Below are 23,837 nucleotides of genomic sequence, written 5' to 3'. Positions count from 1 at the left end.
TCTGGCAAACAATTGCCTAATCAGATATCCAAACAGTATGGAGCCACATTTTGGTATTATACAACATGCGAATCGTTGAATAGTCCCAGGCAGATGTCTCAGTAGCAGAGATACCACTAAGTGTGTGTCCTTCGGGTTATTTGGGTGTACTGGCCCCCGAGAATTAGACTGGCATTGCTGAAAAAAAAACCCCTGCAAATGTAAATCAGCAGGCAAAACATCTCACTTTACACATTCTCACTAATAAGCACTGAAGTCTCCAATTAAGTTTGCTGACGCCGCTCACATCCACGTGTGTAAAAAGAAAAATATCTGTCCCACATGTGAAATCATGGCTGCCCTTTAATCTGTTACTGTCACTATAGGTTTTGCATAGATATGTGTTTGGCCTTTAATACATCTCAATGCTACCCTGTTAAACCCACTGTAATGAATCATAGTTTATAGTTTATTTTAATTCCACTTGGGTGTGAATTATTTTGACCCTTTAGTCTCTTGTGTGGGTTATCAAAATGTCCTGATATAAAGTTTCCCAGGTGGAAGACAAATGTAAAGCATCAGCATGTCATTTCTTAACATAGCACTGTTGCATGTCATGTTTGGTATAATTGTCTAACATTTAAGACCATCAGCACGTTCCAATCCTTTGACTCATGAATTCATTACTGTGACCTGGTTCCTGTGCTGAGTGCAGTCGCACGCAAGCAAACTGTGAGGAGAGTGAACTAAAACCACTATCACATCTGCACACGCACACACTGACAAATATAACTGCCATTGTTCCCCAACCCTCCACCCACCCCTCATTGCCACAGGCTTTTCATGTTCTGTCACGCTCACTAGTGTTTCAGACTGCGGAATTAACACACCTATTTATATTTATCACCCACATTGTGACTAAAGATGTATGGTATGTCTCATTTCAAGAAAGATATAAACAGAGAACAAACTGAAGAACAAAGGCTGTATAAAAAATATAAATGAGACAAAAATACCAACTATAAACACATTTATTTAAAGATTTGATATTAAATATAGGTGCACAAAACAGAAAAAAGTTAAAATGTTTTTTTATTCCATGCAGAATAAATTACGTGAATGAGAAAAGCAGTGCAATAATACTACAGCACTTAAAAACTAGTTGTGAGGATGTGGAGGCAGTTGGTAAATCAAGGACACATCTGTCTGCTGCACACCTGGACTGCACTGCCATCTTGTGATGGGGAACCAACTAAATGGCCTAATTTGATTTTCATTGAACCTAAACTGGAGGATCTCGCTTTCTTATGTTCAATCCCACAGAGCAATGTGAATTTTAAAGCACTTTCAAGGAAAACATATATTTCTTGTACTGTACAAAGTGACATGACACAGATGCTATAACAAATATACAGATTAACCTAATGTATTTGGAGGAGAAAATAAAGGCAGAAAGTAAAATAACCCCAAATGTGACAGATCATACAATGGGGGATTATTAGCAAAAATAAGGCTTACTTTCAGTTTGTCATTCTTGCAGACCCATTTAAGGTCACTGTGTTCTGAGATTTCAAGAAATGACTTTAGTGAGTACAGTACTGTCAGACAAAAATAAAACCATAGTTTTACTGAAACATGTTTTATTTACAGTTTGCTGGAATTTGATCGCGCTATGTTTATGATCAGAAAAATCCCTGGGGTGGATGTGGCTAGAAGTTAGCTGGCTGTAACGTGAGCTTTCAAGCTGAGGCACTTGACTACAGAGCACAGCCACACCACCGTTAATGTTTTTCAACCATAACAAAATATATCTAAAATTAAACACATCCAACAAGACACCAAGGTAACACTGACACTGTTAACATGTTTTGTTTGTACAGGATTTGAACATGCTGTCTTAGAAGAGACATACAATTTATACTGTGATGACTGTCCTTATAACATCTGTGCTTGTGTTACAATAAGGCAGTCCTGTAAATCACTGAACAGAACTGATTTATAGCAGTACTGTATTTTTAGATTTTTTGCATTAATACTATGAAATATTTTCTTAACTGTGTACATATATAGAGATTTGGCGAATTTTATGCATACTTCCCAACCCTTAATTTGAGCAGGCAAATGACAAAGACGAACAACTAAATGCACTTCCTGTCTCAAATTGCGTTTGTAGCTGTTATATGACGTTGGACAAAACTATAAAACACAGACCATAGGCTCTCAAGTTTCCAGATGGATATTGTTGATTGTTCTGGATAATAACTGACTGTTATCAGAACCTCCAGGACATCACAGCTCCACAATTGCAGGCAAGACAACTTCTTAACTTGTTTTCTTTGTCCTCACGTCCCAGAACTATGAAGCTGTTAGCAGAGCTGACGTCATCTCTTTAAAAGGCTGTTGATACCTTTGATTTCATCAGTAGACAGAGGGGAAAGGTTGTAGCCTCTTAGCTCAGGTTTACCTGCAGATAAACAGACACTCATCATGCTCACCTTTCTGGGGGCTAATGGGGTGATACTCAGTGTGGTGTATTGACCAGATTTGACTTAATTTATTATAAAGTCCTAAAGCTGTATCAGTAGCAATTACAATGGTTCTACAGCTATCTTACTGAACATAGACATTAAACTCTGCTCCCGCACCCTCTTCCAATAACTGAATCACTGGGAGACATTCAGAGCTGAAGTTGCATCAATCAGAGATGCAGCAGAAAACACTTGATTTCCTGTACAAACATAACAGTGGATTCCCCCTTTAGAGACTGCTGAAAGTTTTCACATGAGAAGTGACAGCCCTGGGGTTTCATTTATAAAACTGTGTGTAGGATTTAGAAATCACACACCACCCAGAAGTGTTTGAATGTGAAACAGCCTCATATCCCACCCTCATATCATGCACATTTTTAACCACACACGTGAAGGACCTCATGAATGCTGATCTGCATATTAATTGAGTCTGGCAGGCAACTGTTCTTTTCTTACAGTGAATTATGGAGACAGGCAAGAAAAGAAAGTATGCAGTCAGGCCATCTCCTCCTCCTCCTCCTCCTCCTCATTCTGCTATCCAGTGGACAATGTGACAGTGAAACAGTACTATTTACATATATAGAATCAATTTAAAGATTTGAGTTGGATTTTAAAAGAAAATTTTAACATCACTCACTGCAAGTGCAAAGAACACTTCTGAGTTTAATCTTCATGATGATGTGGATCAAACATATGACATTGAGTGAAATTACATGTGTGTGAAGCATAAATACTTACAATTGTTTCTCTCACATGTAATTTTCTACAATCTGACTTCAGTTCCACACCTCACCATCTGTGTTACCACTTTTGTCTCAGAATGCATGCAGTTTGCATACAGGTGGGCACAATCTATCTTCAAGTTCCTTACCTGCTACTTATGAAAAGCTATTTCTCCAGTCATCCTTACAGATTTTATCTTACTACTGAGCTAAAATTCAGCTTCGTGCAGAAATCCTGTTAGCATGACAAACATCCAATGAATAAAACCTTTTGAATTATATCAATGACAATGGAAGCCTTCTTTTTTTGTAACAAAGCATGTAGTAAACAATGAGGCTGTATTGCCAGTACAGCCTCAAATCATATTCTAAAACTACTATTTAGGCAAGAATCTGAATAAAGTAACAGAAACACCTGTTAGCTGAGAGTGTGGTCCAAAAGAACATCAATGCCATCTGCAGCCTTAAAAACAACCAGACTATTACTACAATTACAGCTTAAATGTTGTGAAATTACTTTCATCTGTGAGAGCCTTGAATGAACAGAGAACTGTTTTTGGACTAACAACAAACAGACGGAAGGCATCACAGATGACTTTAAATGCAGCACAGTGTCAGTGCCTTCATTCTATGTATACAGTCATGTTTTATGCACATTTCTTTACAGTGTTAACAGTTTGTAAAGAACCTAACACCAGAAGTTTAAAGTGTTGTGGAGTTGAATTTCAGTATACAGGATTTCTGGTGCTTTTATGATCAGAGTTTATGATCTGAGCCCCCTTTCTGCAAGAATATCTGGAGTGCAAGAAAGTATTTTAAAAAGAGAAAAGGTAGAATGCTTAAACATACCAGGAATTGAGTACTGCACAATCTACTTCTGCAAGTGCCTTACAAGTTACTAGCAACTCCCACCCATCTGTACTCCTAGAATGTGTATATGTGTATATATACATATATATATCCATCCATCCATCCATCTTCTACCGCTTATCCGGGGCCGGGTCGCGGGGGCAGTAGTCAAATCAGGGATACCCAGACTTCCTTCTCCCTGGACACTTCCTCCAGCTCTTCCGGGGGGACACCGAGGCGTTCCCAGGCCAGCCGGGAGACATAGTCCCTCCAACGTGTCCTGGGACTTCCCCGGGGCCTCCTCCCGGTGGGACATGCCCGGAACACCTCCCCAGGAAGGCGCCCAGGAGGCATCCGAAACAGATGCCCGAGCCACCTCAACTGACTCCTCTCGATGTGGAGGAGCAGCGGCTCTACTCCGAGCTCCTCCCGGGTGACCGAGCTCCTCACCCTATCTCTAAGGGAGCGCCCGGCCACCCTGCGGAGGAAGCTCATTTCAGCCGCTTGTATCCGCGATCTCGTTCTTTCGGTCATGACCCAGAGCTCATGACCATAGGTGAGAGTAGGAACGTAGATTGACGGGTAAATCGAGAGCTTCGCCTTCCGGCTCAGCTCCTTCTTCACGACAACGGACCGGTACACCGACCGCATTACTGCTGCCGATGCCCCGATCCGTCTGTCAATCTCACGTTCCGTCCTTCCCTCACTCGTGAACAAGACCCCGAGATACTTAAACTCCTCCACTTGAGGCAGGATCTCTCCCCTGGCCTGGAGATGGCAAACCACCTTTTTCCGGTTGAGTACCATGGCCTTGGACTTGGAGGTGCTGATTCTCATCCCAGCCGCTTCACACTCTGTTGCAAACCGCCCCAGAAAACGCTGGAGATCCTGGCTCGATGGAGCGAACAGGACAACATCATCTGCAAAAAGCAGAGATGAAATCCTGTGGTCCCCGAACTGGACTCCCTCCGGCCCCTGGCTGCGCCTAGAAGTTCTGTCCATGAAAGTAATGAACAGAACCGGTGACAAAGGGCAGCCCTGCCGGAGTCCAACGTGTACTGGGAACAGGTCTGACTTACAACCGGCAATGCGAACCAAGCTCCTGCTCCGATTGTACAGAGACCGGATAGCCCCCAGCAAAGAGCCCCGGACCCCATACTCCTGGAGCACCTCCCACAGGATGTCACCACGAGGGACCCGGTCGAATGCCTTCTCCAAGTCCACAAAACACATGTGGACTGGTTGGGCAAACTCCCATGAACCCTCGAGCACCCTCAAGAGTGTGTAGAGCTGGTCCAGTGTTCCACACCCAGGACGGAAACCGCATTGTTCCTCCTAGATCCGAGGTTCGACCACCGGCCGGATCCTCCTCTCCAGCACCCTGGCAAAGACCTTCCCCGGGAGGCTGAGGAGTTTGATCCCTCTGTAGTTGGAACACACCCTCCGGTCCCCCTTCTTAAAAAGAGGAACCACCACCCGGTCTGCCAATCCAGGGGTACTGTCCCCGAACAGTCTACTAACATATAAAAAAGCTCTCCGTAAAGCCAGAATTGCATACTATTCATCACTAATAGAGGAAAATAAGAACAATCCCAGGTTTCTTTTCAGCACTGTAGCCAGGCTGACAAAAAGTCACAGCTCCGTTGAGCCCAGTGTTCCCTTAGCTCTCAGCAGTGATGAATTTATGAGTTTCTTTACAAATAAAATCACAACTATTAGAGATAAAATTCAGCAGATGCTTCCTATACCTGCAATAAATGAATCTTTTACTACAGTAGCTCTTGAATCATCTGTAGGACCTCAGTTATGTTTAGACTGCTTCTCTCCTATAGATCTCTCTGAATTTACATCAGTAGTTGCTTCATCGAAATCATCAACGTGTCTCTTGGACCCCATCCCGACTAGACTGCTTAAAGGCACCCTGCCATTAATGAACTCATCTTTATTGGACTTGGTAAATTTATCTCTAGTATCAGGCTACGTACCACAGGCCTTTAAGACTGCAGTAATCAAACCTTTACTCAAAAAGCCTAGTCTTGATCCAGGTGTCTTGGCTAATTATAGACCAATATCCAACCTGGCATTTATTTCTAAAATCCTAGAAAAAGCTGTTGCTAAGCAGCTATCAGACCACTTACACAGGAATGAACTATTTGAAGATTTCCAATCAGGATTTAGAGCACATCATAGTACAGAAACAGCACTGTTGAAAGTTACCAACGATCTTCTCTTAGCGTCAGATAATGGACTTGTTTCGATACTTGTCCTCCTAGACCTTAGTGCAGCATTCGACACCATTGACCACAACATCTTATTACAGAGACTGGAGCATGTGATTGGTATCAGAGGAACAGCGTTAAAGTGGTTCCAATCCTATTTATCGGACAGATTCCAGTTTGTTCATGTCCATGATGAACCTTCCACACGAACAAAAGTTAGTTATGGAGTTCCACAAGGTTCTGTGCTAGGACCGATTCTGTTCACCCTGTCCATGCTTCCTTTAGGATATATCATTAGGAAGCACTCTATTAATTACCACTGCTATGCGGATGACACTCAGTTATATCTATCTATTAAACCTGTTAACACAAACCAGTTAACCAGACTTCAAGCCTGTCTAACTGACATAAAGGCTTGGATGACCAGTAACTTTTTACTTTTAAACTCGGAGAAAACAGAAGTCATTATATTTGGGCCTAAAAATCTCAGAAATAACTTTTCTAAAATTATAGCTACTCTAGATGGCATAGCCCTGGCCTCCAGCACTACTGTAAAAAACCTTGGAGTTATTTTTGACCAGGACATGTCCTTTAACTCACACATAAAACAAATTTCTAGAACTGCATTCTTTCACCTGCGCAACATTTCCAAAATTAGGAACATCCTGTCTCAAAATGATGCAGAAAAACTAGTCCATGCGTTTGTTTCCTCAAGGCTAGATTACTGTAACTCATTACTATCTGGATGTCCTAATATCTTAATAAAAAGCCTCCAATTAATCCAGAATGCCGCAGCCAGAGTCCTGACAGGAACTAGCAAGAGAGATCATATTTCTCCTATATTGGCTTCTCTTCATTGGCTCCCTGTAAAATATAGAATAGAATTTAAAATCCTTCTTCTCACATACAAATCCCTTCATAATCAAGCTCCTTCATACCTTAAAGACCTCATAGTACCATATTATCCCAATAGACCACTTCGCTCTCAGAGTGCAGGCCTACTTGTGGTTCCCAGAGTTCTCAAAAGCAGAATGGGAGGCAGAGCCTTTAGCTATCAAGCTCCTCTCCTGTGGAACCAGCTCTCAGACTGGGTTCAGGAGGCAGACACTCTCTGTACTTTTAAGGCTAGACTTAAAACCTTCCTCTTTGACAAAGCATATAGTTAGGGCTGGCTTCAGGCAACCCTGAACCATCCCTTAGTTAGTTATGCTGCTATAGGCCTAGACTGCCCGAGGACCATCGGTGCACTGAGCTCCCCTACCCTAACCCCCCCCCCCCCTTCTCTCCCACCTCATGTATATTCCACCATTGAATGTTACTAACCTTGTGCTCTCTCTCTACCCTAGTTTGTGCTCTCTCCCTCCCTCTCTCTCTCTCTCTGTACCTTCTGCAGGTGTCCCTGGTCCTGGAGCTGTTTATCGCTGATGTGCAGTTACTGGCCCCACCAACTTGCAGTGTCTATTTGTTGTTTATTGTTGCTGTTCTTTTCTCTCTGCTCTATCCACTCACCCCAACCGGTCGAGGCAGATGGCCGCCCAAACTGAGCCCGGTTCTGCTGGAGGTTTTTTTTTCTTCCGTTAAAGGGAGTTTTTTCCTCTCCACTGTCGCCAAGTGCTTGCTCATAAGGGAATTGTTGGGTTTTTAGTTTTAGTTTTTGTAAAGTGCCTTGAGATGATTTGTATTGTGATTTGGCGCTATACAAATAAAAATTGAATTGAATTGAATTGAACGCCACGCGATGTTGCACAGGCGTGTCAGCCATGACAGCCCAACAACATCCAGAGACTTGAGGTACTCGGGACGGATCTCATCCACCCCCGGTGCTTTGCCACCGAGGAGCTGCCGAACTACCTCAGTGACTTCGGCTTGGGTGATGGATGGATCAGCCTCCAAATCCCCAGGCCCTGCTTCCTTTATGGAAGACGTGTTGACGGGATTGAGGAGATCCTCGAAGTATTCCTTCCACCGTCCGACAATATCCCCAGTCGAGGTCAGCAGCTCACCACTTCCACTGTAAACAGCGTTGGTAGAGCACTGCTTCCCCCTCCTGAGGCGCCGGACGGTTTGCCAGAATTTCTTCGGGGCCGACAGGTAGTCCTTCTCCATGGCCTCACCGAACTCCTCCCATACCCGAGTTTTTGCCTCCATCACAGCCTGGGCTGCAGCACGCTTGGCCCTGTGGTACCTGTTAGCTGCTTCGGAAGTCCCACAAGCCAACCAAGCTCGGTAGGACTCCTTCTTCAGCTTGACGGCATCCCTTACCTCCGGTGTCCACCACCAGGTTCGGGGATTGCCGCCACGACAGGCTCCCGAAACCTTACGGCCACAGCTCCTAGCCGCCGCGTCGACAATGGAGGTGGAAAACATGGTCCATTCGGACTCAATGTCCCCAGCCTCCCCCGGGATCTGGTAGAAGCTCTCTCGGAGGTGTGAGTTAAAGACCCCTCTGACAGTGGGTTCGGCCAAACATTCCCAACAGACCCTCACAGTACGTTTGGGCCTGCCAAGTCTGTCCCGCTTCCTCCTCCGCCAGCGGATCCAACTCACCACCAGGTGGTGATCAGTTGACAGCTCTGCCCCTCTCTTCACCCGAGTGTCCAAGACATACGGCCGAAGGTCAGATGACACGACTACAAAGTCGATCATTGACCTCCGGCCTAGGGTGTCCTGGTGCCATGTGCACTGATGGACACCCTTATGCTTGAACATGGTGTTCGTTATGGACAAACTGTGACTAGCACAGAAGTCCAACAATAGAACACCACTCGGGTTCATATCGGGGAGGCCGTTCCTCCCAATCATGCCCCTCCAGGTTTCACTGTCGCTGCCCACGTGAACGTTGAAGTCCCCCAACAGAATTATGGAGTCCCCGGTAGGAGCACCTTTCAGCACCCCCCCCGAGAGACTCCAAAAAGGCCGGGTACTCAGCACTGTTGTTCGGCCCATAAGCCGAAACAACAGTGAGAGACCTATCCCCGACCCGAAGGCGCAGGGAAACGACCCTTTCACTCAGGGGGGAAAACTCCAACACGTTGCGGCTGAGCTGGGGAGCTGGGTTCCAGAGCCCAGGCTGTGCGTGGAGGTGAGCCCGACTATCTCTAGTCGGTACCGCTCAACCTCCCGCACAAGCTCAGGCTCCTTCCCCCCCCAGTGAGGTGACATTCCATGTCCCTAGAGCCAGTTTCAGCATCCAGGGATCGGGTCGCCGAGGTCCCCGTCCTCGAACACTGCCCGATCCACTATGCACCAGCCCCTTATGGATCCTCCTGCGGGTGGTGGGTCCACAGAAGGACGGCCCCACGTCACTCTTTCGGGCTTTGCCCGGCTGGGCCCCAGGGGGGAGACCCAGCCACCAGGCGCTCGCCTATGAGCCCGAACCCCAGGCCTGGCTCCAGGGTGGGGCCCCGGCTTCGCCATGCCGGGCGACGTCACGGTCCTCAATTGTCGCTCCATAAGGGGTCACTGAACCGCTCCTAGTCTGGTCCGTCACCTAGGACCTGTTTGCCTTGGGAGACCCTGCCAGGGGCATATAGCCCCGGACAACATAGCTCCTAGGATCATACGGGCACTCAAACCCCTCCACCACGATAAGGTGGCGGTTCAAGGAGGGGTATAAATATATATATATATATATATATATATATACACACACATATATATTTCACAGGAGTAGTGTGTGTTTCTGGAGTAAACTTTTAAACGGAACAGAAAAAATGCACTCCATACCTTGCATCTCATTGAGACAATTGACTTTTGCTTTCAGTGCTTTGCGTAGATCATTTATCTCCTTGTCAAGCTGCTCTTGGTCTGTGTACGAGAAACAAAAATCAAACAGCTGTCAATCAAACAAAGGTATAGATTTTACTCTAAATATACTCAGCATATATATATATATATATATAATAGATACTGACAGTTTTACCTTTGTGAATCATCTCTTTTGTCTTTGATTTAGAAAATTTGATGAACATGCTTCCAAAGCAAACCTTCACTTTTTCTGCAAATGAAAGCAGTGGTGAGTATCATTTTATTAATGGCACATCCCTAAGCAGGATTACTACATACTATATGCCCGGCTCATATCAAGATCACAAAAATTGTTGTTTTCACTCACCTGAATCTGAGATTTCAGTCTTTAGTGCATTCAGTGCTTCTCTGTTCCTGTTCCTCTTTGTATCCAGATCCACAATCTGAAACGATGACAAAGCTCATTACCCCTCAATATTACACAGGAGGTAAGGGTCTAATCTCAGTGTGTTTTTTTCTTTACATAATGCAAAAAAAGTAATAACAGCTAATATCATTATTTTGGAGTAATAAACGATGGCCATATATACTATGGTTTTACAGTAGTTGTAGAATATAAGTATGCATTAACATGGAGTACAAATCACTGTAATATTGTCAGGTGCCAATTTTAAATGTCTGTTATCACTCTTGGATACTGAGTGACCATTAAAGCTTATGTCAAATATCATCTCTGTCAAACACTGTGTTCACTCTGAGGATGTAGCATGTTTGTGGTACCGTATTTATGCTCTTCTGTGTAAGTAACTGCAGTGGTAATGTTACCCCGATTAGAAACTATTTCATTATAATACAGTCCAATAAAGTTTCAAGCTCTACTTCCAGGCTAGCTTCCATCAAAGTTTCTGTAAATCTGAAACAGAATATGAATGAAATATGAATACACACTTTCAGAGAGAAATTTAGGGCTGCGATTAATCGGTTGGTTATGTATTCGATTAATCAGATTTTTACACAAGAATATAGAGAAATGTGTTTTCAACGTCTTATTGAAAAAATTAAACGAATTTGCTACACAGCAAGTGTATATTTAGTGTACACAGCAGTCTAAAATATAAATACATTTTATGTGTAATGACATTCAAACAGATCCTAAATTTTGTTACATTAAAAAGGAGCTTGTTTACTGGAACTTCACACTTAAAGCAAAAGTGAGTGGGGCATTAATCCAAATGAAGCGACATGCTTTCTGACATGCACTTGGACATTGTTAGACATTATCCTGGTGAGCTGCATGTAAAATCACAACTGTCTTGACATAAGTAAACAGAGTAGCCTGCAGTCTTAAAAAAACTAACGTGAACGGCTTAGCTACATGACTTAGCTTAGAAGCTAACTTCTCAAACATATTCTGTTCGCTGCTAGTTATCCATCCTCCCTGCTGGCCATATTATGCATATTACACGCAGCTTGTTGTGAGACAGCCTAAGCATTTAGCTACCTGCTGTTTAGTGGTGAGAACATCCTCTGCCACCTCCTCAACTTCTGTTAAATACTCCAAAACACGCTGGCACCCAGCGTCCATGGTGGCTGTGTCACTACAAAACACAGCCGGTAGGAAACGACTGGAAACAGAAAGGACCGTGTCTTCTTATTCTGCTTCTAATGGATTTCCGACAGGCAGTGTGTTTTTTGGAGCAATGCTGCCCCCTACAGATAACCTTGGAATATCTGACAGGATTTTAAATCTGTTTTTACAAACATGTCAACGGAGCAAAAATACATTAAAACTATTTTCAAATTGGCTAAATACTTTTCAGAGGATAAATAAAGTCCCAAATCAATTTCTTCACAAATCTACTTCCCTAAAAAGCTGTTGCCTTTTATAACTATCAAATATAACAATGGATTGATTGCCATAAATTGCCATACTGACAAATACCACAAGTTTGTCTAAACCTTCTAGCTGATTAGGCCACAGTGACGTGTGTCACTCAAACTAGCGCTATATCCCTTTTCAGAGAGTACACAACTAGTCTTCTCCCTTTAATAGTGTAGAGAAAAATAGTGCCTGGCCTTCCCCCTGCAGTTGGAAGTGGTTTTCCCAAAAGAACCATCAGATCTGGTGTTGAGATCCTTTAGCAGTCTTGCCAACAACTATCGTTTCCCTCATCCCATGCATGTCCTGGCACCCACAAAACTTTGGGGTTTTACAGCTGAAATCGTATATGTTGTATTACTGACTCCTATTAGGCTCAGTCTTCCTCAGTGTCCACTTATTTTGACTCATGTAGTAATGCGTCCAGCTTCTTCTAGAAAAACAGGTATAACTGTTCTGCACTCAACACTGCAAACCATTTAACCGTGTTAATGCTCAAATGTTAATTTCCAAAAAAATGACCAAAAACAACAGTGATACCTTCTTTAATTGCATCACTATTAGTGAAAAACCTTTTGTATAAACATATACATCATGTATTGTGCTGGCAGGAGCTTACTGGGTTAACATGAATCACAAAGAAACAAACTGAAATTATTTTTATATAAATATCCACATGCATATAAAATTTCAAATGAATTGTTGACATCCACTGCAGCATCATTTAATTAAATGGCATCGGATTAACAACTATAATTAGCTGAGAAAAACATCATACATGCTGAAAAGAAAACATTTGTCTGTTTCATTGAGCAAAATGATAAAAATTTACATTCATATTGGAATATTAATTATTATGCTGACTGTAGCATACAGATTACACTTACAGTACTCAAGTTGTTACGTAACAAATTCCACCTGTTTGGGTTTGTTTGGTCTGTTAACAGGAGAATGTTTGGAACCAGGTAAATTGTGCATTATTGCAGTGACAGCATCTGGTTTTATTTCCTGTTCCTTAAACTCATCTGTTCTCCTTCTCTCACGTCCTCCTATTCTACACACAGAGCCACTCCGCTTTTTTTCTGAGCCATTCTGCTGCCTTTCTACTCCTCTTCTCTGCTGCTCTGACCCACTCCTTTTCCTAAACACCCTTGTCCTGCAGTCCATAACATTCCCCCATGCTCCCCTACAGTCATTCCCAACACCAGCACTCACATCCCTGGCAGAAGTATGAGGCTTGTTGCTAGCACCTTGAGCAGGGTTGCGGATGTTTCCTGAAGCTTGCATTCTCTGCAGGTGGCTGTTGGCCCTAACGGGGTTGCTGATATTCTGAATTTGTGATGCTGAGCTCCTGTCTGAGGAGTGCACCCGGCTCTCGCTGTAACTCCTTTTGGGAAGTGACACAGGCTTCCTACGCTCCAGAACAGGACTCACTCTGGACTGACGACCATGGCTGTGTATGGAGCGGCAGCATGACATGCTACAGGTAGAGTAGTGGATGCGACATGTGGTGCAGGCACAGCTGGAGAGCAGGGCAGAGTGACTGACCAGGGAGGAGAGGAAGGTGAGGGGAAAGGCACGCTGACACTGGAGGATGCACTTTGGAGAGCTGAGGCGTGATGAGGAGGCGGCAGCAGGCCTGTGGGTGCTGGGTAGAACATCTGCCACTGCTGACTTCCCACTCTCCTCCTGGACAGTCTGGATCTGATGCCACTCCAGCTGCAACAGCCTCTCCAGGTACTTTTCCAATGTGCCAACAGGCCTGGGTCGAGGGGCCCCCCGGCCCTCCATGTTGTAGAAGACAGCCAATTGACTGAGGCTCCAGGAGTTAAAAGGTGGAGGAAGAAAGTCTGGGAAGTTGAAAGCACCGTGCATCTGTCGTCTGGGTCTGTGGCTGTGAGTGGAGCAGTCTTCGCCTTCAACAACCTCTGGCCTCAGATCAAGCTTTGGAAGAAACCGAGCAGAAGGTAACACAGGAAGTCTTTCAGCTTCAGACAAGTCACTGTCACTGTCATCACCGTCTCCTCTCAGGCTTCCTATCTCCAGCTTGGGTGAGTGTCTGTCCAGAAGATCAGGGCTTGACTCAGACAGACGGTGGCAGGGAAAGGCTGGCGTGCGTCTGATCGCTCCAAAGCCTGTGTGCTTCTGTTGTCTGTGGCCACAGCGCCGAGCAGCTGGCTGCACTTTCAGCTCCATGGTGTACTCTCCAGGGGACAGTCGACTGGCCTTTGACTCACAGCTTCCCTTAGCACTAAAGACAAAAGCAGCTTGTATTATCACTCTGGCATCAAGACTCATCTAACATTTGTAAAAACAGAAATCTCACCTGCATTTTAATGAGGGTGTGTTAGACTTGTGCTTTCTTCTTTGCTGCAGTCTCTGTGATGACAGACATTTTTTTTCACATCTGAAAAGCTAGTCAGTCAGTATTTCTACTTGAGAAATGATCCATCACTGCACACTTACTTTCTCATTACTATTATTTTCCTGACTTGGAGAGGTGTGCTGTGGCTGCACGGACTTCCTTTGTGACTGCCGCCTTCCCATTCTGTTGCTTGATAACATTAAATATAAAAAGATATTAAAAACCACCAACGATCCAAACAACAAAGCACAAGAAAATGAAATCAATAAGACAATAAGATGTCTACGATGTCCTGTGTCGCCGCTGACACGACGGACGTGATAATAATTACGGATATGAAACAAAGACATGTAGATATCAAAGTGCATTGACGCTCTAACCGGTAAAACGGGGCCGTAATGGGATTAGAAGAGCATCCCTGTCTCCACCGGTTCATACCTGGACACATTAGGCCTGTTGTTGCTCCACGACGCCTTCTTCTTCCAGTCCCTGACACAAACCTTCTCCAGGCACTGCTGTGGTACTCGCTCCTGCAGAATGGTACCCATCCCAGTTTACAGAAGGCACCAATGAAATGGGCGAATGGGCTGTTCACGCCAAACACGGCGGTGAAATCATAACGTGTGGGGGATGAAATGAACTAAATGAATCTCTGTTCATTAAAATATGTCGGCGTGATGGGCGATTCCGCTGGCGTCCAGCAGGGCGCGGTACAGAGGCGTACACTGACAATGCCTGTTCATTTCTTCAAGGGTAGGAATGAATGATTAAAGCCTATGTATTAATGTTTACACACATGTATGGGCTTATAGATGGCTTGTGTAGGCCTGCGTATGGATGTAACTAGGCTAAACCATATAAGTTTCAGTACGGTTTAAATAGTAGGCACATGAAGTTAACACAATCAGTCTACCAGCAAAGGATTTACTGAATATCCAGAAGTTGAGTCTTCTTCTAGTAGTTAGTAGTTAGTCTAGTAGGTAGAAATACTTCACCACCAATCCAAGTGGTTTTCTTCAGTCTGAGGTAAACTGGCAATGTCCCCAGCCCCCCTCGGGATCTGGTTGAAGGTCTCTTGGAGGTGGGAGTTAAAGACCTCTCTGACAGGATTCAGCCAAACATTCCCAACAGACCCTCACAGTACGTTTGGTTCTGCCAAGTCTGTCCCGCTTCCTCCTCCTCCAGCGGATCCAACTCACCACCAGGTGGTGGTCAGTTGAAAGTTCTGCCCCTCTCTTCACCCGAGTGTCCAAGACGTACAGCCTAGGGTCAGATGACACAACTACAAAGTTGATCATCGACCTCTGGCCTAGGGTGTCCAGGTGCCATGTGCACTGATGGACACCCTTATGCTTGAACATGGTGTTCGTTATCGACAAACTGTGACTAACACAGAAGTCCAACAACAGAACATCACTCGGGTTCAGATTACTTGTTTCTTGTGTCTGTTATTTTATTTATATTTTTTTTTTACCTGAATTTCACTTTTGGTATTAATAAATTTTATCTTGTGAACACTCACTTCTTCAAAGAAAAGTGTTGAAAGCAGTGTAAAAGTGATGGATTTAGCAGCTACAGTATAAAGACTGGAGCATAAAATTCCCATAAGACCACAGGATGTCTTTATACTTGCAGAATTTAAAAACATTATGATACCTAGTGAGCTTCAGAGGTGCTGAAAGGAGGTGTTTTACTTTCACCTTTCAGAAAAACCTTTCAGTGTAGCTGATACCATTTCCAAGTCTTTATGCTATCTCCTGACTCTAGCTTTGTATTAATGTATAGATATGACAGTTTCTTTTTACTGTGCTTGTGAAGAACACAAATCAGTGTATTTTCCAAAATGTTGAAACTATCCCTTTAAAAGGCATTATGAAAAGATGTAATGACAACAGGAATAAAGAGGTCCACAACAGTAGGGTGCTCACCAAAAATGTTATTAGAAATGTTACACTCCCTAAGACTTTTCTGACCTAATATAAACCACATTAGAAATTGATACAATCTGTTAAAATTTACCACAGTCTCTTGCAACTCGATCACATAAATACTCAGAAGAATATTTATTACCTGATTCAGGTGAGTGTTTTTGACAAATTTAATGTCTTAAGCATTTTCAAGAGTTTTCAAGTTGGTCTGAAAACAATACTGACATTCATGCGAATTCTGCCACTGTAACTTTTCCTACTCTCCATGCAAACCCTTAAGCTTTTCACCCAGAACATGTAAGAAATGAGGGCCAAAATACACAGCCCTCATGGAAAATACACTCCAAAGTTTGTCTGAGGCTCAAATGACATTTCACCTGTCGCACAAAGCTAACTGGAGTTGGCATCTTTCAGTTAGTTGACCCTTACAAAAAAGAAGTTTATACAAGTGTGCTTTTAGTATACTTCTTTAAACTTTAAATAGGATAGTATACCATTTCTTTTGTATGTACCTATCAGAGATATACTAAAAAAATTTATTCAAGTATCCTTGGCCAATACTGTAGCAAGTATACACAGAAATTGAAGAATATTTGGCTTGTACATGTACTTATACTTGTGTACAGTACTTTGCTTATACTGTCAAGTCTACACAGAAGATCTAAGTGTATTTCGTTTATATTGTACTGTATATAATTTTTAAATTGAATGCTTATTTAGGTACAATTAAGTATTCTTGTGTTATGCATAACGATTAAGTATTTTTGTAGTTTCTGGTGTAATAGCTTAGAGTAAAAAGTACATGCGTAGAACTAAACCATTAGTAGCAAAAGGAGCAAGTCTACTAAAACATAAACCACTGGCAACAACACTGGATTTATAATATAACTCATGACTGGTCTTTTAATCCTGTTCTTATCAATCTCACAAAGGTACAACTATAAGTTCACTTATAGTATACTATACAATGTGTAATAGTGATAATAATAATACAATGTGTTGAAGGAGTAAGATGGGTGAGATTTTCCAACATGCCCCAAGGATAGAAACTGTGTTTGACCACTGTTATTGCCTGAGTTCATATTGTTCGGGTACATTCTTTATGATGTGTGTGTTTGTCGCAGTGTACGTGGTTATTATTTGTCTGAACCAATGTAGTAGCATAAGATTACATACACGGGAGACTACAGATGACATTATAGACAGGAGGACTGAAGTCAGAGTATGAAGGTACTGCCAAACATCAAATATCAACATTGTTCTAAGTGGACACATTAAAATAAGATATGATGAACCTTTATTGGTTATTATTAGTAATGGGGAAACTAATGGCAGTGTATGTGGTTATTAATTCATCCTGTGTTGCAGTTAGCCTTGCCGATTATGATGTCTGGTCCTGCACCCAAGTGTAACATTTGTCATGATACATGTGCCCTTTTGTTGTGTGGAAGAGTTGTTGTTATTTTACTGAGCTTTCTATTGGCCTGCCAAAATAAAAGGAAGTTGTTAAGTTTTTAGTTGTCACAGTTTCCTGCCCAGGCAATACTTCATAGAGTGTAGTTCTTAAAAATTAGTTGTTAAATTAGTTGTGTACTCAAAGTTGACTAGAGTATTTCCTGGGCTATAAGTCACACTTGTTTTTTACTCCCCTGTCTTGTAGTGCAACTTATATAGTGAAGCAACTTATACGTGTATAATTGATGATAATATTATACCACTGAAAAAGTAAAAAGGTTTATATTCACTCTAAACTACAACTCAGGTGTAACACAGGTAGAAATGCTGCCCTAAAGAAAGAGCTATACTGCAGAGTTCAAAGTGCAGATAATAAAGTCTGCAGCTGCAACAAAGTTTGGAGTGAGTGTCGGCATTCAGACAACCTGAGACAGGAGGAGGCCACACTGCTTCACCTTCCTCCCCGATGTTGGCACAGTTATTTAAAGTTACTTGAATGAACGTCATAATGCACTTCTGCTTGTTGCCTACACTCTACATAAGCAAATTTAGACTATAATTAGTATAATTACAAATGTAACTTATACACCAAAGCAATAGTATACTTGGGAAATATAAATGATATAATACCTGGGAAATATTAATGAAATAAACTCTAAATATTTCTTTAAGTGAAAAGCCTCAGGGTCGGTGTATATATATATATAGGGCATATAAATATTGTTTTAAAACCAACATGAAAAATCCTAAACTAATCAAGGCACACTAAATACTACAGTTAGTGGTCACTAATGGCAGAAAAATAACTCTTGGGACACAACTACATGTATGAGTTAATTTTGTGATTGCATCATTCCATCCACATGACCCTGTGCATCTCAATGCATGTCTCGACTGTCAGTGTCTACACTCACATCCCTGTGAGTAGGGAGATGATGTCCTTGTCCTTTGTGTCTACTATGATGTGGCCTAATACTCAATGGTCACTGCCTTTGTCTTCAGGTATTCATTGAGAGCCTCTTGTCCTGTGGGATAACAGAGAGACTGACATTAAATATGGATCTTAATCAAGGCAGGTTGGTGTACACTTCCCAAATGCAGCTAACAAGAAAACATGAATGGATGACTATGAATATAATATGCTCTTTATTTTATTTGTTTAAATAGCAGAACCTGCACATATCTTACATAACTTACAAATGTCTGCATTTTTGAAGAATGCTTTTTTTTCAGGTTTGATTTAACCCTCAGGGGTCTGAGGGTGTTTTGGAGCCCTGGACAAGTTTTGACATGCACTGATTGACTGATGCACTTGTGCTTTTTTCAGTTGCTTTTAAACGTATTAATGGATAAAGTCTGGTCAATGTGGCTGAGAGGGGATTACTGCAACATAATACAATACAATGCAGATCCAAACGTTCGTCATTTGAGTCATGTTTTTCCTCCGAGGAGAAAGTCTCTGTCTGGAACACACAAAACTCTTCTTCACCACTCATTTCTTGGGGGCGTGCACATAATTACCTGGTTCACCTCAGATTATTTACATGTGAACAGTGCGCTCAGTGAGAGGCAGGATCAAATTACCTGTAATGAGGTGAGACAGGAGAAAACTTACTTCTCCTTACGTTCATACGCACTAAAAATAAAAAGTGATGATTTGTTTTCGACTTGAATTGTTTAATTTCAAAGAAAACATTCCAAGCTTTCTAGCCATATATTTCTTATTTTTATGAGGCAAGTATTCGCTGAGATTCTGGTTGTTTTATTTACGTGTCTATGAAGAGAGACACAGAAGACAGAGAGTGCACCCTGTCTGCTTTCTTTATTTAACAAAAGTACAGCGTTTTGTTGTTATTATAAGGGTATACAACTAAAACTAGAACCTTTACAGATTCGATATTGCTTTTATCTGTACGATCAAAACTGACGGAGTAATTTAAGTTTGTTTCTGCGTTATCAGAAGAAGATGCCACAAAATGCGACCCCTGAGGCTATATTTTACTGGGTTCAGTCACAGTGTTGGGAGGTACTGTTTAGATAAATAGATGAATGTAAGTATTTGATCAGACTCTATCATCACTCTATCATCATATAACCAATAATAAAAGACTAGCATGGGAGCCCAAAAAAATGGACCAGGACATCACTATGGTCTAGCAGTAGCAGTTTTTCTTACCTAGGTCTTTGCCAAATCCAGACTGTTTAAAGCCTCCAAAAGGTGCAGCCACATCAGTCTTGTTGTAGGTGTTGACAAAAACTGTACCAGCATTGAGCCTTTCACTGACATACAGAGCTTTGCTGATGTCTCGAGTGAAAACACCCGACGCCAAACCATACTCTGTAGCATTGGCCCTTTTCAGGACATCATCCACTTCACTGAGGCAGGGAGACGGGGAGAGCCAGAGCAGAGAAGGATAGTCACAAGGCTTAGGATATACGTAGTTTCAAAGTGTGATGTAACCTTGAGATAGCCTTACCTGCCCTTGAACTTGGAAATGATCATGATGGGACCAAATGACTCATCTTTAGCAATGTACATGTGGTCTTGAACATCAGTGAACACTGTGGGTTGAAAGAAGAAACCTGAAAGGAGACATAACATAGAATAACACATTATTGCATCAGCTTTCAAATCAGAGGTGAGCCATACTGACTGGTTGATATCTGAGACTCACTACAATCATTCATGTGTGGCTTACCTGGTCGCTGTACCTGTTTGCCACCACAGACCAGTGTGGCTCCCTCCCTGACACCAATCTGACAATATTCCACCAGTTTGTCCAAGTGGGCCTTGTGGTTCTGAGGGCCGTGGTCTGTGGAGCGGTCTAGTGGATCACCAATCTTCATCTTCTTGACCTCCTCTACCTGAACGAAAGACATCCAAGGAGTCAACTATAATTGTCATGTATCATCCTTTTTCAAAGCTATTCCTTTCAAAGCCGTTTGTTAATTGATTTACTGATGGTTCATCAGCCTGCTGCAAGGTCGCAAGTTTAACTGGGTCAGGTTTGACTTTGCTTGCGTTTCCCTTAGATAGGGTCTCTGTTTCTTGAAAAATTAATATACGCATAACAGTTTTGGGTCAGTTCCCCACTGGCCTGTTTCAGCGCCCAGCGTGGCAAGACACAAAGAGACAGTACACAGAGAGACACACCCAAGTTTTGTAGAGAGAGTTTTAGAGATTTTCAGATTTCCAGATTTTCCAGATTTGAGGGTGTGCAGACTCCTGAAGACCTTCTCTCTCTAAGGAGAAAGACCCTCAGAAAGAGAGCACCTGCAGAACAATGAGGTAGAGACTACTTTTACCGCCCACATGGAGGAGAGACCCAAAGACATCCTCCCCACATGTGGCTGTCCTGTAGCAAACTGTAGCAAACAGCTGAACATCTCACATCAACCAAACTCCAAGGAACAACCCTGCGGCAGCCAGACGGAGAGTGAGGAAAGGCGACTTCAGACTTCAGGCCTGCAGCCGAGGACTTTGAGGAACACCTACACCTCTCCTGGAAACCCGCCGGCAGACTACAGTCGGACCAGCCCACAGCAGAACAGACCAAGCCTCAGTAAACCCAAGGTCAAGCAAGGAACCCATGGCTAGTTAGAGCTTCATCATAAAATGCTCAAACCTCAGACTCAAATACAGAACATAAATTAATTTCAATATTTCTTTTCCACCACTGCAAATGACTTACAGTTATACTAATATGTTTTATTCTTTAATTCATCTACTTTCTCTGATCAGTTCTCCCTTGTTTCCCCCCTATATAAATAGCATGTATCTACCATGTAAATTGTTGAATAAATCTTAAAAAGACATCTGTGACAGGCATCATTTATGTTATTTCACACAATAAATATGTCACTGAATCAGGGAACTCTCGCTCAGATTGTAGACTGATATTGTTAATTAATGGACTGGTTGATCTGCCATCAAAGAATCTGGTGCCCCAAAATTGTGAAGATGGTTTATGATATTCATAGTTCATAAACCAGACAAACACATTCGTGTTCAATACATGTATATATTTATGTTTGTTAAAAGCAAAAAATTAAAACAGAGAAACATCAGCAGTGTGAGAACAGAAGACACATAGACACATACCACTTTCATTACAAACTGGTCATGAATGGTGTCTTCCACGAACAGTCTGCCAGCGGCAATGCAGTTCTCTCCTTTGTTGAAGAACACCGCACTCATTCCCTGGAACACACACAATAACACAGTAGTTGTACCACTGAACTTATTTAAAGTGCAATGTCATCTAGTGGTGAGATTTCAAAATGCAACCAAAGGCGGGTACAGTGGCTGTCATCTTTAAAAATAAAATGTAATTTCCTGTGTGGAGCCAGTGTTTGGTTTGTCTGTTCTGGGCTACTCTAGAAAGATGGCAATGCAACATGGCTGCCTCCATGAAAGGAGACCTGCTCTTTATGTACATTTAAAAGACTAATTCTAAGATTAAGAAAATGCAACAGTTGGTATTTTCTGGTGATTACACACTAATAACAATATATCTATGAATAATATTTTAAATTTCTGGTAGTAGATCCCTCCAAATATTACACATTAAACGTTTAAGGCTACTATTAGTTATGTAAATCAAGCTAGCACAAGCATGAGACTCAAAAGTAAACCAATCTCAGCTCCATTATGCTCCAAAATTTCCAACAGTTTCAGCAAACTAAAACATTATGAGCTTTACTAAGATGTTATGGCAGAGCTGTTTCACTGATATGCATTTAATTGTACAGGTATACATAATAAAGTGCTCAATGAGTGCATGTCGTTTTCATTATTAGCATGTAGTGGCAAATTCCTAATAGTGTTTAACTTAGTTAACTTAGTTAAGTTGCATACCACAGCTTTAAATCTGCAAAATAACACCCTTGAATGAATGTACTGTACCATGCGCAAAGCCTTGTCCATGTCACAGTCACTGAAGATGATGAGTGGAGATTTTCCTCCAAGCTCCAGAGACACTTTCTTCACATTACTGACTGCACAGCTTTAAATGGATAATAACACAAATACACAAAGATGAGCAGTGGTGTTAAATCCAGTTTTTCATGGAGTTTTATAAATGTGCTTCTCACCTTTTCATAATGTGTTTACCGATTTCAGTGGAACCTGTGAAGCCCAGCTTACGGACGTCAGGATGGTCAGACAGACGCTGACCCACAAGAGCCCCTACAATAAAAGAACAATTTTAACACAATCTATTCATTAGTCAACCTCTGGCTCAGAGAAGATTTATGAAATGCACTGTCCAGCCAGGCTGGATGTGTGTCCCAACCTGATCCAGGCAGAATATTAATGACACCCTTAGGCAGTCCTGCCCTTGCGGCCAATTCAGCAAACTTTAGAGCTGTCAGTGGAGTCACCTGGAAACAAATATATATATATATTTTAAAAAAACAACAACATGGTATTCCAAATAACACATTTTTATTCAGTCCTGTATGGACAGCACCTGACTCACTGTGGAGGCTGACCTGAGCTGGTTTGAGGACTACTGTGTTTCCAGCTGCCAGGCAGGCTGCTGTCTTCCAGGCCAACATCATCAGAGGATAGTTCCAGGGAATCACGATGGCACAGACACTGAGATGAAAGGTAGAATGTTTTTGCTATGCTAATCACCCACAGCCTTTATATAATTCTCTTAATTTACTTACCAGTGTGTATATAATGAAGAAAAAAAGCTTAGAATGAATGGACTAGCATGTTGTGTTCTCATAAGTCTGAGGGGTTGTACAGCATTAACAATACTTGTTATTGATGCAATGAAGAAATGTATCCAGAGCATTTGGCCTGCACAGTTTTTTAGGAGCACAGAGCAGTGCCCACTGTAAAAATCTACCAAGTTACTGAAATTACACTATAATCACAAATATCATGTAATTGTTTTCTATAAACATGTGATTAAACAAAATGCGTGTAATAATCAAGCCTGTCCACTTGTTTCTCACCCTATTGGTTCCTTTTTGGTGAAGGTGAGGTTACGATTGGGTCTGGCCTGGTTGATGGGGATTGTGCTGCCCTGTGAAAAGATAACATCATACATTTCTCTGTATATTCCATTAGCTGTTAGCCATATTTTGTTATCATTTGGTGGTTGCATTCATCAAAAGTTCATATAATAATTTTATGAGCGTCACTTGCACAGTT

The 23,837-nt window shown here is 42.2% G+C and overlaps 3 protein-coding genes across 3 annotated transcripts in view; all 3 read right to left on the bottom strand.

Annotated features, from left to right (window-relative positions):
- Positions 1-1,053: 1,053 nt before the first annotated feature.
- pdrg1 (p53 and DNA-damage regulated 1) lies at positions 1,054-11,701 on the bottom strand. Its single transcript, XM_026307951.1, has 5 exons — positions 11,546-11,701; positions 10,412-10,487; positions 10,220-10,294; positions 10,024-10,104; positions 1,054-2,443 (listed from the first exon to the last, which is right to left on the bottom strand). The coding sequence occupies exons 1-5, from the start codon at positions 11,627-11,629 to the stop codon at positions 2,361-2,363; spliced, it is 399 nt and encodes a 132-aa protein (XP_026163736.1). The 5' UTR covers positions 11,630-11,701; the 3' UTR covers positions 1,054-2,360.
- A 1,122-nt stretch (positions 11,702-12,823) lies between these two features.
- Positions 12,824-14,569, bottom strand: LOC113130751 (uncharacterized). The gene is made up of 3 exons (XM_026307585.1): positions 14,390-14,569; positions 14,250-14,302; positions 12,824-14,174 (listed from the first exon to the last, which is right to left on the bottom strand). The coding sequence occupies exons 1-3, from the start codon at positions 14,486-14,488 to the stop codon at positions 12,824-12,826; spliced, it is 1,503 nt and encodes a 500-aa protein (XP_026163370.1). The 5' UTR covers positions 14,489-14,569.
- Positions 14,570-16,188: 1,619 nt separating this feature from the next.
- The window catches only part of aldh1l1 (aldehyde dehydrogenase 1 family, member L1), a 35,517-nt gene continuing 27,868 nt past the window's right edge, over positions 16,189-23,837 (bottom strand). The window contains exons 14-23 of the mRNA XM_026306616.2: positions 23,639-23,709; positions 23,165-23,270; positions 22,966-23,053; positions 22,766-22,859; positions 22,578-22,677; positions 21,774-21,872; positions 20,371-20,536; positions 20,149-20,254; positions 19,848-20,047; positions 16,189-18,696 (exon numbers count right to left, since the gene is read on the bottom strand). Coding sequence (XP_026162401.1) covers positions 18,641-18,696; positions 19,848-20,047; positions 20,149-20,254; positions 20,371-20,536; positions 21,774-21,872; positions 22,578-22,677; positions 22,766-22,859; positions 22,966-23,053; positions 23,165-23,270; positions 23,639-23,709 — 1,086 coding nt within the window. The 3' untranslated portion in view covers positions 16,189-18,640. The remainder of the gene's footprint in view (positions 18,697-19,847; positions 20,048-20,148; positions 20,255-20,370; positions 20,537-21,773; positions 21,873-22,577; positions 22,678-22,765; positions 22,860-22,965; positions 23,054-23,164; positions 23,271-23,638; positions 23,710-23,837) is intronic.

This window comes from Mastacembelus armatus, chromosome 5 (assembly GCF_900324485.2).
Source record: "Mastacembelus armatus chromosome 5, fMasArm1.2, whole genome shotgun sequence".
Classification (NCBI taxonomy): domain Eukaryota; kingdom Metazoa; phylum Chordata; class Actinopteri; order Synbranchiformes; family Mastacembelidae; genus Mastacembelus; species Mastacembelus armatus.
Note: the sequence above shows the minus strand (reverse complement) of the source record. Positions and strands in the feature narration are given on the sequence as shown.